Source organism: Crinia signifera, chromosome 5 (assembly GCF_055691185.1).
Source record: "Crinia signifera chromosome 5, ASM5569118v1, whole genome shotgun sequence".
Taxonomy (NCBI): domain Eukaryota; kingdom Metazoa; phylum Chordata; class Amphibia; order Anura; family Myobatrachidae; genus Crinia; species Crinia signifera.
Genome location: NC_139221.1, coordinates 313,358,196 through 313,373,031, shown reverse-complemented (window position 1 = coordinate 313,373,031; position 14,836 = coordinate 313,358,196). Strand labels below are relative to the sequence as shown.

Here is a 14,836-nt window from a genome sequence, read left to right as displayed (position 1 = left end):
GTAAGCAGCAAATTTACAATGTTTACCAAAGCCAACCTGAATCACCCCATAAATGTGAGCTTCGTAAACCTAAAAAAAAATGCCCTGTTGCGAAGCACTGAAATCTGACTGCGGAGAAAACTGCAGAGACAGGAAAAAATTGTCAGAAAAAAAACAGAATAGATTTACCGCTATACACTATGAGAAAAACCACAAGATGAAAATAACCCCTTTTTAATATTGTTATCCTTAACCCCTTGTAAAAAAGGAAATCTCATTCAATAAAACATTCATTTAAAAAAAAAAATCACTACGTGACACACAGGTGAATAAAAAGACGGGAAAATTAAGTTTAGATGACTATTAAAAAGTGTGAAAATGATCACCATTGGAATAGGAATACCATTGAAAATGACTGAAATAAAAGATGTTCAAAAAACTGACAACTTTTAAAAGACGGGGAAGAATTGAATATCATGACATAAAAGTTGTGAAAAAAAGGGAGAATAGGCGTGAAAAAGGGAACAAAACTACAATTAAATACCCCCCTTATTTTGATAAATAGGAATGTTTTCCTTAATCTACTGAGTCCAGGCTGTGTGTTTTACTAGTCTTTGCTGTACATTACACTATGGGCGGTATTCAATGACCTGAATCGTTGGTCACAGCGATTCAGATTTTACATTCGCCAGCCATTCACCGTTTTTTTAACGTCGATTCGCCAAGCGTAGGGATTCGTCGGGAGTCGCCGGGACTAGCTGTGTCACCCTATTCAACGTGGCTGAGAATCGCCGCCCCCAACGGCGATTCTCAGCCAATCCGGCGTTTCCCTAAACAGCTTCAGTACTGTAAGAAATTGCAGTGAAATGCAAGAAAAATGCAAATTACCCTGAAAAAACGATTCCAATACAGCAGACTGCAAAAGCTGTGTAATCTCCTCAAAGGCCAAACGAAGGAGTGAGGTGGGAAGGAGAATCATGGGTAAGTGAGGTGCACCATGGGTAAGAACAGTGCTTTGTGGGAGAAAAAAAAATACCAGAAAAAATTAAATATATATTTGTATAGCACTTCTACGACCATCACATCACACAAGGGCAGCAAATAATAATACATTACACTTGCAGAGTTAAATTGAACACTTAAAACCAATTATTTCACAGGTTCCTATAAAAGTTCACCATAAAAAGATGACGAGGGACACTCGGTGAGGAACAAGAAATAAGAACCGCCAACTTCTCATTGAATACACTTTTGGCGATTCATGGTGATTCCCGTCGACTACCGGCGAATCCCCATGAAAATTCCTATAGACAAAAACCGGCGATTTGTAGAGAATAACATTTGGCGATTGGTGCTTCATTCACCGGTCGTCATCGGCGAATAGAGGTCGTTGAATAGGGTGATTCGCTTTTTCAGCTCCAAAAATCGCCGGCACACACGAAAAAAACACAGAATCGCCATAAAACTTGGCGATTCTGCCTCATTGAATACCGCCCTATATCTTGCATCGTGGTGTGAGGATTCGGTATGGAATCCCGGCGGTCGGAATCCCAGCTGTCAAAATACCGACGCCGGAATCCCTACCGCCGAAATCCCGACAAGGGGGGGACGTGGAAACACAGCTACGCTCGGCACGCTAATTTATTCTCCCTCTATGGGTGTCGTGGACACCCATTGGAGGGAGAAAGTTTCAGGATTTCGGCCATCGGGATTTCGGCCTCGGCAATGTGTGGCAGTACTGTGGTAATATTATCAAATAATACAAATAAACATTTATTAACTACACTTTATATTTGTTTGGAGATGCAAAATAGTTTTTCTAAATCTTTAATGAATCTAGAAATATGAATCTAAAATAAAATGACTGATTAGGTATCAAAATCCCTTACTATCAGCAGGGACTCCTACCTGTGAGCAGGAGGGGGCCCACCGCGCTGCCAGTCAATGCTAGGTCTCCTCTGGTCCCACCACCAGGTTTCCAGGTGACAGGTCTGGCGCATGCGCAATACCTGTGGCGATACTGCGCATGTGCAAGGACTAGTAGGCGTGCTGTGTTTAAATTCAGAATCCTGGGTTTGGGATTTCTGAAGAGAGTATTGTACTATTGACTAGATAGGAAAGGAGAGGGTTTTATCTCAGAGACTGGAAAGGGCCTTGTAGGTTATAATGTGGTAGTTATAATCTAATGGTAAAGCAGGGAAGGGGGAATTATTCATCTTTAGGGATTATTTGGGGTGGAGTCAGCCTCATTTACTTTTGTTTTCCCAGCCTCCCTCCCCATTGTTTGCTACTGTTGGTTTGGCTTTGATTTAGGGAATGTGTTAGCTGTGAAGCTGATAGGCAGGAAAGAACGGAAGATAATCTATTTTAGGGTGTATATAGATTGTTTTTTAATTGGTTCCTTCATTGACTATTTACAATATATCTGCTGGACCACCTTTATAGGGGCAGCATTGTCACCCATACAGGTGGGAAGTTAAGGTACTGTAGAAGGTTGAGCAGTTCCCTTTGGGTGTTTATCTCGTTTGGTTTATGGGTGTAATGATGTTGTCAGATTTTGTCTTTTTCATTACAGCTATATAAAGTTATAGCCCAATAAAAAAAAAAATAATAAGGTAACAGTTCCTGCCAAATCTAAATCTCCATGTCGTTATTTTAATTATGGTTGAGGTGTTGATTCATTCAAAGGGTCACCATCCGCTGTTTAGGTAAATAGATAAAAAGCTGAAATCTTGTTCCACACAAAACTTTGAAATTTGGATTTAAAATCCTAATTCTGAACCACAGGAAGATCTGAGCTTGGACTCATTTCAGTTTGAATCTCTGCTGGAGATCTGAACAAGGACTTGGTGTAGCCCAGATCCACAGAATACAGGTTGGTTTGGATCCCTAAAGAACCTAATAGTACATCACTATTTATTACCATCGCAAAAAGTGCCACTACCAAAAAGTTGCAATTATTTTACTGATTTGTTCCTGTTTTCAGGAATAACCAAGAAGTAACAATTCTACCCAAAATAACTATGTACAGTACTAGTGAGTGGCTGCAGATAAGAAGGAGTGGTACTCTTTACCTAGAACGGCACCCACGATGTCCATCGCGGTCATCGGGGGTAAAAAATCGCGGGCATCGCGGCCATCGCATGCACTAAAAAAACGGGTGCGACGCGATGCCCGCGATGCCCGCGATTTCCCATAGGGATCAATGTTAAAAGTGTGATTGGACGCGATTTTAGTGTTCAATGCCTCAATGCCCGCGATTTTTCCATAGGAAACAATGTTAAATGGGCCACAGAGCCCTAATAGTCTGAAATGGCCCCCACAATTGTTAACGCCACCCCACGATCACCGTGAACCCGAAGCGTGGCGAGCGCAGCGAGCCCGCGAGGGGCGGCGGTACGCGTCCTCCGACCTTTTCATACCCCCACTATCCACGTCGGCGTGGAGTTGAGAATAGAATAGTGTGGCGAGCGCAGCGAGCCACCGAGCCCGAAGCGTGGCGAGCGCAGCGAGCCCCGCGAGGGGACGCGGATACCTGTGAAGCCCGCGAAGGGACGCGTTTACCTGTGAAGGTATCCGCGTCCCCTCGCGGGGCACGCTGCGCTCGCCACGCTTCGGGCTCGGTGGCTCGCTGCGCTCGCCACACTATTCTATTCTCAACTCCACGCCGACGTGGATAGTGGGGGTATGAAAAGGTCAGAGGACGCGTACCGCTGCCCCTCGCGGGCTCGCTGCGCTCGCCACGCTTCGGGTTCACGTTGATCGTGGGGTGCCGTTAACAATTGTGGGGGCCATTTCAGACTTCAGGGGGACTATTTGGGCTCTGTGGCCCATTTAACATTGTTTCCTATGGAAAAATCGCGGGCATTGAGGCATTGAACACTCAAATCGCGTCCAATCACACTTTTAACATTGTTCCCTATGGGAAATCGCGGGCATCGCGTCGCACCCGTTTTTTAGTGCATGCGATGGCCGCGATGCCCGCGATGGGCGCCGTGCTAGGTAAAGAGTACCGAAGGAGTGGAATAATGTATGCCTTTTCCAGCTTTGATACATTTTTAAGGGTTTTTCCTGAGTTTGGTCTATATTAACAGAAATCCCAGGTTGGTGCCAATCCACCATGTAAGTAATCTGAACAGACAGGCTAATATACCTAGAAATTGTATCTAAAAAATTAAAATGCTGCAAGAAAATTGACTTAAGTCATTTAAATGGTCTAACATGAAAGTACAATTTTACATTACGCCTGAGTATGCTCTTACATCAATCTAGCACATTTTAAAATAGATTTCTTATTTTCTGTGAAGCATTGATAAATGACACTCTAGGTGGAGTACACTGCTAGAGATATGGCATTTCGGAAAGACATTTTTCATTTAGTTCCGAACATTGATGCATTGCACAAGAGATGAGAAGAGTATTCCATAATTTGATGTGTTGTTTCTTAGGAAGCTTTCCGTATCTACCAAAAAGAAATACGTTTCTGGATCAATGGTGCTCGGTCGAGTAATCGAGCATACTTATAGGTGTTTGTGTTCCCAAATAAAATTGTTTAATTTGAAACAACTATACTGTACTGTACACTGCTGCAGTCATCATCCCGGCAGTTAGTATGCTGGTGTTCAATATACAGAGGCCCACATCCCTACTGCTGTCAGAGGACCGGTGCCAGAACTTTGTATAGGTCAGGATGCTGATGCCGGAATACCAACAGCCGGCATCCCGATCAGAGAGTATGCGAGGATCGATAGTGAGTGACCGGGGAAGGTGGGGGGGGGGGGCAGGAGGTTGGTTTAAGCACTAGTGGGGGGACAGGGTTAGGCTGCGGGAAGGGGAGGGTTAGAGATAGGATATAGGGAGGGGGAAATTAGGTGCCTACAAGGTTAGGGTTAGGAATTATTGGAGAGGGTTAGGGCCCGTCTAAGGGAAGTGTTAAGGTTAGGTTGCTAGAAGGCAGGGTTAGGGGAGGGCAGAGGGAAGGTAAGTATACTTACCTAACCCCTGTCAGGAATCCCTCCTTTGGCATGCCTGTGTCATTATTCTGACCACCGGTTATCCGTATGTATCCCGCAGTAACTTTTAAAGTTCAAGGCACTCAGCATGATGACAACCATTCACTGTCTGGCTGCAGGAAGGAAGGCAGTTGTACTGCATTAATTATTGATAGTCTTTTTGTCAGAAAGAGACTCTCGCGGTTTATCTCCCACTTCCCATTCTCCTGACACCTGACCAATATTTCTGGGTCACTGCATCATTCAGTCAACCAAGAACCTTTACAATCTGGGGGCTCATTATGCAATAGATACAGATGGAGCCAGCCTTATTTTTGCAGCTGGCGCGCCTACGCATGCGGATGCCGCAACATCTCGGACACATGCCTGTCCATTGCCAGGAATGGCAGAGAGGCATGGTGGCTGGCTCGCCGAGAGCAGGCTCGATGAGCCTAGCTCCCTCTGTTTCATCTATCCTTGTGTATTAATGCTTATATCCCTACAGATTGTAAGCTCGTGAGCAGGGTCTTACTACATCTATGACTGTCTGTTACTACCCACTTTTGTTTTATCACTGCTGTTTCCAATTAAACAGTTTTTTACACAGTTTTCTACATTAGAAACTTTTAACAAATACAGAGGCATTTAGTAACATTTACCAATACAGATTGAAGCACATTTGAGTGTCATCCATGTACAGATAAAACTGAAAGAACTGATTAGGGAGTTTGCAAAGAGATATAGATTGTGAAAATCGGAGGGCCTAACACTGAGCCTTGTGGTACTCCTGCTGATAGGGTGTATTCAGAGAAGTGAATTCTGAAAGAGTTATTAAATAGGTATAATGAGATTGAAGAAATGGCTATATCTTGAGACCTAGGGAGTGAAGTGTCTGTATGAAAACAGAGTGGTCACCAGTGTCAAAAGCAGCTAAGAGATCTAGAAGAATATGAATCGAGTAATGGCATTTTGATTAGCAGTGAACAGATCATTCACTTTACTTTAGTAAGTGTGGTCTCTGTAGAGTGTTGGGAAAGCCTGTCTGAAGTGGGTCCACTCAACTGTGTGAGTTAAGAAAGTGTACAAGTTGTGTTTAGGAAATCTCTTTTAAAGGGCATTTTTTTTCCGGAATGGGAGTAACTACTGAAAGCTTTGACAGTGAAGGAAGGATACAACATATAACTATGGTATAGGACCAAGAGAAGAGTTAGTAGAGCAGAATGATCATATTGATACTTCATCTTTTTCTGTTGGATCAAATGAAGAGAAGGTGCCAGAGGGTTCAGGTAGGAAATCGAGCAGGTCACTGACCTCGGATCATATCAAACTTGTCCTTGAAAATAGAAGCAATCTTGCGCATTGATAGTGAATTTTTGGTTAAATGAGGGAGGGTTTAGAATTGACTAAGTGAGTAGAGTAGTCAGTACATTGGGAGAGGTTGAAAGAGGAGGTTAGAGAGAGTAGCTTGGAGGCATGAGCAGCAGATTTTTGGTCATGTGAATGTTTGATGCCTGTGGTAGAACTATGTGTTTGTGAATGCCTGAATTGCCGGTTCCCACCATAGTTGCCTATGTTGAGACTTTAACATAGATGTCTATGGTAGGAACTGGCCATAGACGCCCATGATAAATTCATAACGTGCGCATTTATGGAGGAGCGCACAGCCTATAAGGTGCGGTGCTCCCATCATTCTATAAGGTGTGGTGCTACCCTCATTCTCGGGGAGGAGCTGCTTGTGTAAACAAACAGCTCCTCAGTCCGTTTGGTTTGGGTTTGTGTATTTTTTTAACCCTGTGGAGGTGGTAAGTATATTTTTTTCCCAGGTACCCTTTGGATTTCTATGGAACAAGTAGACCGAATCTACATGTCAAGTTAGGTGAGTATGTATAAGTGTTGAATGCAAACACAACTTTATTTGTGTGTGTGTTTTTATTCGGGTATTGGTTCTGTTGTAAGAACACAAGTCCCTGTGGGCCCATTACTACCCTGCATGCAGGGACTTGTGGTTAGCCTTACCTGCGCTTTTGGGCATGTGGAGAGCCACCCAAGATTAGAGTGCCTCCCTGAGTCTACAGGCGAGCAAGCAAGTACTGTATTTATGTGTGTGTCAAAATTACTAATCTTATAAAAAACACTAAAAAAAAGACTCTAATTACTGATCTTATTAGCTGTGATTATTGATGTATGTACATTATTTTACACCGGTCTTAGACAGCCTGCTTTTACTTATCCAAATTTTCCATTCGTAGCGCACACTATTTCCGTCCTCAGAGCTGCCAGACTTTTCTTACATTTGTATTGCATTAAGTCCCATTATAAGAGATTAGGCTTCAAATCCCTTCATGAAGGATAAGACACCAAGTAGGAGACTGAAAAGTAAAGCTCTGCTTATTCACGGTGCATCAAAGCGGCCCCAATGCTCTGAAGACTCAGACGTCTCCTCCACATTCGCTGCCAGTTCTTTAAAACATGGGCCTGTCAGAAGCCTAATAAATTCTTACATTATTTCATTTCAAGTCATGTTTGGAGCATTTTTTTCTCTTACAATGTTAGTATAATCTATATAGTGGATTCGGAGTATGATTAGATATCCACACATCATACGATAATATCAGTATCGTACTATTCTTATGATGTTATCTCACTTTATCAAGGAATAGTTTTCAACATCCATTATTATTGTAATCAGTAAGTAGGTCTCTTTTTACTTTAGGATGTTTTATACTTTTTGGTATCTAGAATTCACACCTCTAACTTTTACGAAATACTTTTCTCAATGTCTGTTGCCCGGTTATAACGTCACAATCAGAATTGTTAGTTTTTGTGCTCCCGAAGTACAGTAAGTATGATGCACACAGCTATGATCTTTGAATTGTATTCTTTGGACTGCCATCAAAAAGGCTAATGAGTATAGTCAGTTGGTGGGTAGGTAGGTCCTTCCAACTTACACCAATTCTAGTAGATGATGATTCAAATACAACGGTGGTTCAATAAATAAGACAACAAGACCTCCCACGTGTGTTCTCTATTGTTTTCTAATTTTCCACTTACAGCCAAGAGACTGCACCTCATGTCACTCACATTGTTCCAACATCATAAGCCTTATTCAGGTTGATTCACAAGGCTGTCTTGCGAATGGTTGGCTGGTGCCACCCTTTTGCAAGCGTGATTCGCACGCAGGGCATGCGAATGGATGTTACACAATAATATCCATTTGCAGGCCACGGTGAACCCTTCACATCTTTCGATGGTCTTCCGACGGTTGCCGACGAAGGTCCTTGGCGGCATCAGGGTTTTATGGGCATCGCCATCAAAATGCTGGGTATTCTGATGGGAACACAGGTGGGCCGATGCCTGCTTGAGGCGTGCGGCTGATGTCACATGACATCAGAGCCCGCCCCCTTTTCAGCGGATAGCGGCTGTAATAAAAGTCAGTTTACACTGGTGGTGTATTTGATGGTGAGTGACCATTGAATGATTTATCCTGATAGTGACTGCATACAAACACACCCCTATGCATGCTACCAAGGGGATTCGGGTGGCGTGGGGGAGGGGGGGCGGTCATTTTTCAGGATGGCGGGCGTCACTTACCAGCTCGCTAGACAACAAGTGTAAGCTGCATAGCGAGTGGGTCTAAATTGTCATTGTACTGCATCCAAGAGCTGTGAAAATGAGTAACTCTCTGAAGCTAAATAGAAAAACTTTGGTGAAAATACAAAAAAAAAGTCGCCAGTTAGGTAAAGCAATGCATTTGGTAGATCCAGATCCAAAATAAATATGCACTTGGCTAAAAAAAAAACAGCCATTTAATGCACAATTTATATGTGAAACTTTTTTGGTGCACTCTCTTACCGATTGACATGAGATGCTCATACATTACTGTCGCTCAGGACGCATTAATATGACAGCGTTTATGGATGATGTACGCATTGACCAGAGGGCAATCTGTGGCAGAGGCTTAGACGCAGTCACTTTAGCATTAATGGTTTCTCGGTCTGTTTTAGTTATGTTCTTCAGCAGGCTTTCTGGAAAAAAATAGTACACATTTTTATTGATCTGTGCTCAAGGCAAAGCGGTGGTACACATATATCATACTGTTGCCTGCTTAGATGACAAATGTATAAAGAACCTTTATACATGACTGCTTTGGAAACAGAAGAGTTTTAAGCTTCCCACTGGTGGACAATTTACAAATTGAAACCTGAAACGTAAAAATAAACTTTCTCTACATCTGTGGAGAGAGATGATGATTTGACAGAAGTCTACTTGAAATCTTTAAATATCTGATGAAGCTTTTAGAACTGTGGTAACATTATATAAGAGGTTATAGGTCTTTCCATAATAGCTGGAAAGACAGAGAACGTATCTAATTTTTGTTTGATATCTGTAAGAGATGAGATATCCTTCATGGAAAACAACACCTTTGTGGCCACTAGGGTCCCCAAAAGCGCTGGTTTCTATAGTGCAATAGCAAGGATGATGGTCTTTTTTTGATCAAGCTGCAGCCTCCTATTCAGAGGAATTGTGTACCTCTTATAGATCAGAAAAAATAAATATTTGGTATCCAGCTATATGCTGGTATCCCTAGGTGGCGCTGCTTAGCCAAAAAAAACAATTATTTATTCAAATACTAGATTTAGATAGGCATAAATTTATTAAAAAACACAATTCATCATTATTATAAAAAGAAAGGGGTTCTCCTAGACATACATAACATACAACATGAAACACATAATAATATAGGCGAAGCTGATTAGCTTTAAGTGTCTATATAATGAGGCTTAGGTTATGGAATGACTGCTCATCATATCATAGAGGCTTTTTTATATATTGTAGAGGCTTTTGTATTAATAGTTACCAGTCCCAAAGGCCGTATATATACGATGGATCTCACAGGTTTTTGCTGTAGTATCTTATTGGACTTCCTCCCTTTATCTGAGTCAGGAATACATTTGTAATCCTTTTTGGATAGTCAACCTTTTTCAAAGGGACCGGCTCCAGGTGGTGTCCGTCCAGTGGATCTAACCTGTTTCACAATACGGTGAAGGCTGTGTGCCTGTATAATAACGGCGCTGATGAAGCCGCTGATCTATTAACAGGCGGAGAAACGCGTATTGGGAGCCCCGCGACAGCCCGGAAACAGCCCAGCGCCGTTATTATACAGGCACACAGCCTTCACCGTATTGTGAAAGTTTGTAGCAACGTCGTAGAATATGATTTGGAGTGGTATGCATCTCAACCATTTATTTGTAACAGCTAAATGGGTGCTTCTTAGTGGCAACAATGTATGGATAGGCAAGAGAACCATTTGTGGGGGGTCAAGGTGTGTCATGGGTGTGCAGTCAGATATTCACTATTCTGCATCAATGCCAAACTCAGATGGCTCTCTCCATCAATGCCAAACTCAGTTGGCCCCACGCAACTGCTTTGTTCACAAGCACAGTTGTTATCACTATCATTTACATACCTATTCTTAAGTGTATTAAGATGAATAGGGTAGGTATGTAAATGATAGTGATGACAACTGTGCTTGTGAACGAAGCAGTTGCATTCTTAACGCTGCTGCTAGGCTCATCTTCCTTCCCCGCCGCTCTACCCCCCTCTGTCTATCTCTTCACTGGCTCCCCATTCCTTTCCGAGTTCTCTTTAAACTCCTCACCACCACCTACAAGGCTCTCTCCTCTTCCACCGGTCCTTACCTCTCTTCACTGATATCTATCCACACTCCCTCCCGTCCTCTTCGCTCCATCGGTGACCGCCGACTGACCTCTCACCTAATCACCTCCTCCCACTCCCGTGTTCAAGATTTCTCTCGCACTGCCCCCCTGCACTGGAACAACCTCCCACCACCCATCAGGCTTTCTGATTCCCTTACCTCCTTCAAGCGCTCCCTCAAAACCCACTTTTTTCGACTAGCCTATCCCTCCTCCTAACCTCTCTTGATCCTCCTATCCTGCCTCCATTCCCATCCATTCCTACTTATCCTATTGTTTCTCGTTCGTCCACCCACCTCCTTTTAGTATGTTAACTCTTATGAGTAGGGTCCTCCTTCCTCACGTACTCACCCTACCTCTTTACCTCACCTGTGCTCCTGTCCTATTCTTCCCTTCCTCTACTTCATCTTCAGCCTCCTCGACAATTTTGACACCTACTTCTGAACTGATGATAATTTTAGTTCTACCAGCTATACCCCTATTTATACTGTATTTTTCAACACACCCTGTACGTTACCTTGTAATTTGTTTTTTGTTTGCTATGTACGGCGCTGCGGACACTTTGTGGCGCCTTATAAATAAACGTACTACTACTACAAGCCATCACTGGCTTTGTTCACATGTAAACCTTGCACATGTGCACCAAAATCTGTGTCTCCTAATAATCTACAGCACTGCAAATTCACAGCCCAGTGGGGCTTGCAGGGGGTTTCCCCCTTTACCCCGATGGGCCAGTCTGACCCTGAGTGCGTGTGTCCAGCAATATCATTATGTTTGAAGTAACTTTTTGCGCAGGTAAATACAAACTGTAAATACAAGATATATTCATCTAGAACAGGGGTGGACAATAAGCATCCCTCCAGCTGTTGATGAACTACACATCCCAGCACGCCTTACATCAGTTTCAGCATGGGCAAATAGCAAAATTAAGGTAAGGCATGCTGGGATGTGTAGTTCATCGACAGCTGGAGGGCCACTTTTTGCTCACCCCTGATCTAGAGAGTGACTCAATCAAACATTTAAATGTTACAAGTGCAAGTAGACTATTTGGGTATATTTTGTATACTTACTGCCCCTTTGAAGAATAGTCTGCAGGGATGAATTTGAGGATGAGGAATTTTTGAGGCCATGTATAAGTAAGAAAATTCTAGAACGTGCTAAATGAGTACTTTTATAAATACTTCAAACTCACACGTTTATTTCCTTTTCTTCTTGCAGGTGATATGTGCAAATGTAACAGGTGGTGGGAAACTTGGAAGTTTAAAATCAGGATCCTCCATATCAACACTTAAGCATATATGGACAGAAAGTAACAAAGACTTGTCAATCAGCCGTCTACTTTCACAGACTTTTCATGGCAAAGAAAACCAAACCTCCTTGGATATGAGATATGATACACCAGAACCTTACACGGAGCAAGAACTATGGGAATGGCTGAGGAACTCAACAGATCTCCAAGGGCCTCGTTCCAGGGCCAAAAGACGGCCCATGGTTAAAACAGGAAAGTTTAAGAAAATGTTTGGTTGGGGGGATTTCCATTCCAACATCAAAACGGTCAAGTTAAATTTGTTGATAACAGGGAAAATCGTGGATCATGGCAATGGAACCTTCAGTGTTTATTTTCGCCACAATTCTACTGGCCAAGGAAATGTTTCTGTGAGCCTGGTTCCACCAACTAAAATTGTGGAATTCGACTTGGCACAGCAATCGGTTATTGATGCTAAAGATTCTAAGTCTTTCAATTGCCGTATTGAATATGAAAAGGTTGACAAGGCGACCAAGAACACTCTTTGCAACTATGATCCTTCAAAAACATGCTACCAGGAGCAGACCCAAAGTCATGTATCTTGGTTATGCTCTAAGCCCTTCAAGGTGATCTGTATTTATATATCATTTTATAGTACAGATTATAAACTAGTACAAAAAGTGTGTCCTGATTACAACTACCACAGTGACACGCCCTACTTCCCTTCTGGTTGACGCTAACATGTATGCAAGACTTACCTCTAAGGCATAAAGGTGACTGGGCTGGAACCTTATCCAAGAGAGTTCCATCAATTGCCAGGAATGTGTCTACACTACAAATGATTTAACTCTACATAAAACTTTTATATTGGAAAATTTATCAGATGCAATTTACTTGCCCCGAATCCCTCTATATTCCATTAAATAGGTGTAAGTCACTGTGGACATAAAGCAAACACACATTGTAAGTGGTCGTTTATCAATCTCTTTGTTAGAACAGCTTTCATTGTCTAATATATGATGTTTCATGACAATTTCACATGGAACCAAAAGGATTAGCCATACGTAAATCTTTAAAAATGTATCTAGTATGGAAAAGATACCCTGTTAGAACTGCACTCCAGTAATTGTATTGTCTATACAAATTTCTGGAGACATGGTAAGCGTAAATAAATTATAATTGTAAAGTATATCAACAAACAATGGTTAGCTGTGTGATATTGGTGTAAAACTTCAAGGTCATCATCATCAACTCTACAATTACAACACTACATAAAGACACGTTGATGATGGCAAATGGTATCAATTGGAGCCCGTCACAAATAAAGATGGAAACCCATTTAAAATGTACATGTTAGAATATGTCATTCCCGGACAATTCATGTTTCTCAGACAATTCTGGAGTTTCAGGAGACAGGATGATTTAAGTATACTGTTTAACACAGGAAACAAAATTCTAAGTAACATCATGTAAGTTCTAAATGGCTGAAATCTTTATTACAGTATCTTGTATACTTCAATATCCTAGTCTACATTTGTATGAATGGTTTGTATTGTATATAGTTTAACCAGTGTTACTTGAGCAGCTTATTAATATAACTAGTAAATGTTTCTGCTTGTTATTGGTTAAATACAAACAAAGGACACAAGGATTCCATGTTTATCGACTTAGCTGTAAACTTCATTATTACAAAAGGACGTAATTATGTACAAAGCATTTATTCTAAGTATCGTTGAAAGCTAAACATATACAGCATTGAAATCTGTAAGCATTCAGATATTTTATTTCTGGACAAAAAAAGGTGAATTGTATATAAAATAAAATACATAAAGTTGAATTTAAATATTTACCAGTGGTCGTTTTAATGATACGATGATCAAATTTGCTTTAGAGAATTAAATGACATTGTTAAAGTATAATCATCAAATATAGGTATATACCAGCGTATTGTGAGCATGGTAAAAGTACTAGGAGCATTTTCAAAAAAGTAACAACTTTTTTTTATTATTACTAGATTTTTTGTTTTCTTCTAAGCTGCAATTTGGCATTTGTTATCCATGTCGAAAACATTATAAAGAGTTATATATATAACCAAAGAAGAAATGCACTCTAAATTCGGGACCATTAACCCTGGTGCCTTCCAGCCGTCATTTCAAGTACAAAAATGATGACGATGCGCTCATGGAGATTTTGCTAATAAAAAGTATTTTAATGCATTATCATCAATGTTTCCACCGCAATAGTCAGGACAGCACTAGTTATATATCATTTTTTGTACAGTACTGTACAGCAATAGAATGTCAGTAGATTGAAGTTGATAAGAATTCCAGCTGGATCAAAATATAAGCAACAAAATCTTATGATAGAAATATAAGTGGAATCAATATATATATATATATATATATATATATATATATATATATATATATTTTTTTTTTTTTTTTTTTTTACTTAGAATTTGCAAGTTTTTGTTATTTTTGTGGTCTTCCGTAAAGTTGCAACTCAGCACTCTCTATATATACGAAAAAGTGTCCATATTACGCTGTTTATCAACAAAATTCTTTATGGAATATTCCAATATAATATTATTAAAGTATATATTACGTGTTTCCCTTTGTTCGCTGTCCCAACTGGAGCTTTTTGTGAAGCTAGTTTAACCCTTTGAGTGTCAAGGGAATTTGTCAAATTAGGTTTGGAAATTACCACGCAAACCTTTTTTTTATTAACCCTTTGAGAGCCAACGTTGCTGCTAAAGATCCTCCAAATATACATTAAAAATGCCAGCGCTGCTCACAGTGACTGTTCTTTTTTTTTGGGGGGGGGGGGGGGGGGGGAGGGCAATATTGAACTGAACTTCAATTAATTGACTTGGCTCTAATTGTACTTATTTATACTAAAAGAACAGT

General features: G+C 41.1%; 1 protein-coding gene across 1 annotated transcript in view; it reads left to right on the top strand.

The window, feature by feature from the left end:
- NXPH1 (neurexophilin 1) overlaps positions 1-14,526 on the top strand; it is a 260,402-nt gene extending 245,876 nt beyond the window's left edge. The window contains exon 2 of the mRNA XM_083144825.1: positions 11,903-14,526. Within this exon, the coding sequence (XP_083000951.1) occupies positions 11,903-12,664 (762 nt within the window). The 3' untranslated portion in view covers positions 12,665-14,526. The remainder of the gene's footprint in view (positions 1-11,902) is intronic.
- The last annotated feature ends 310 nt before the right edge of the window (positions 14,527-14,836 follow it).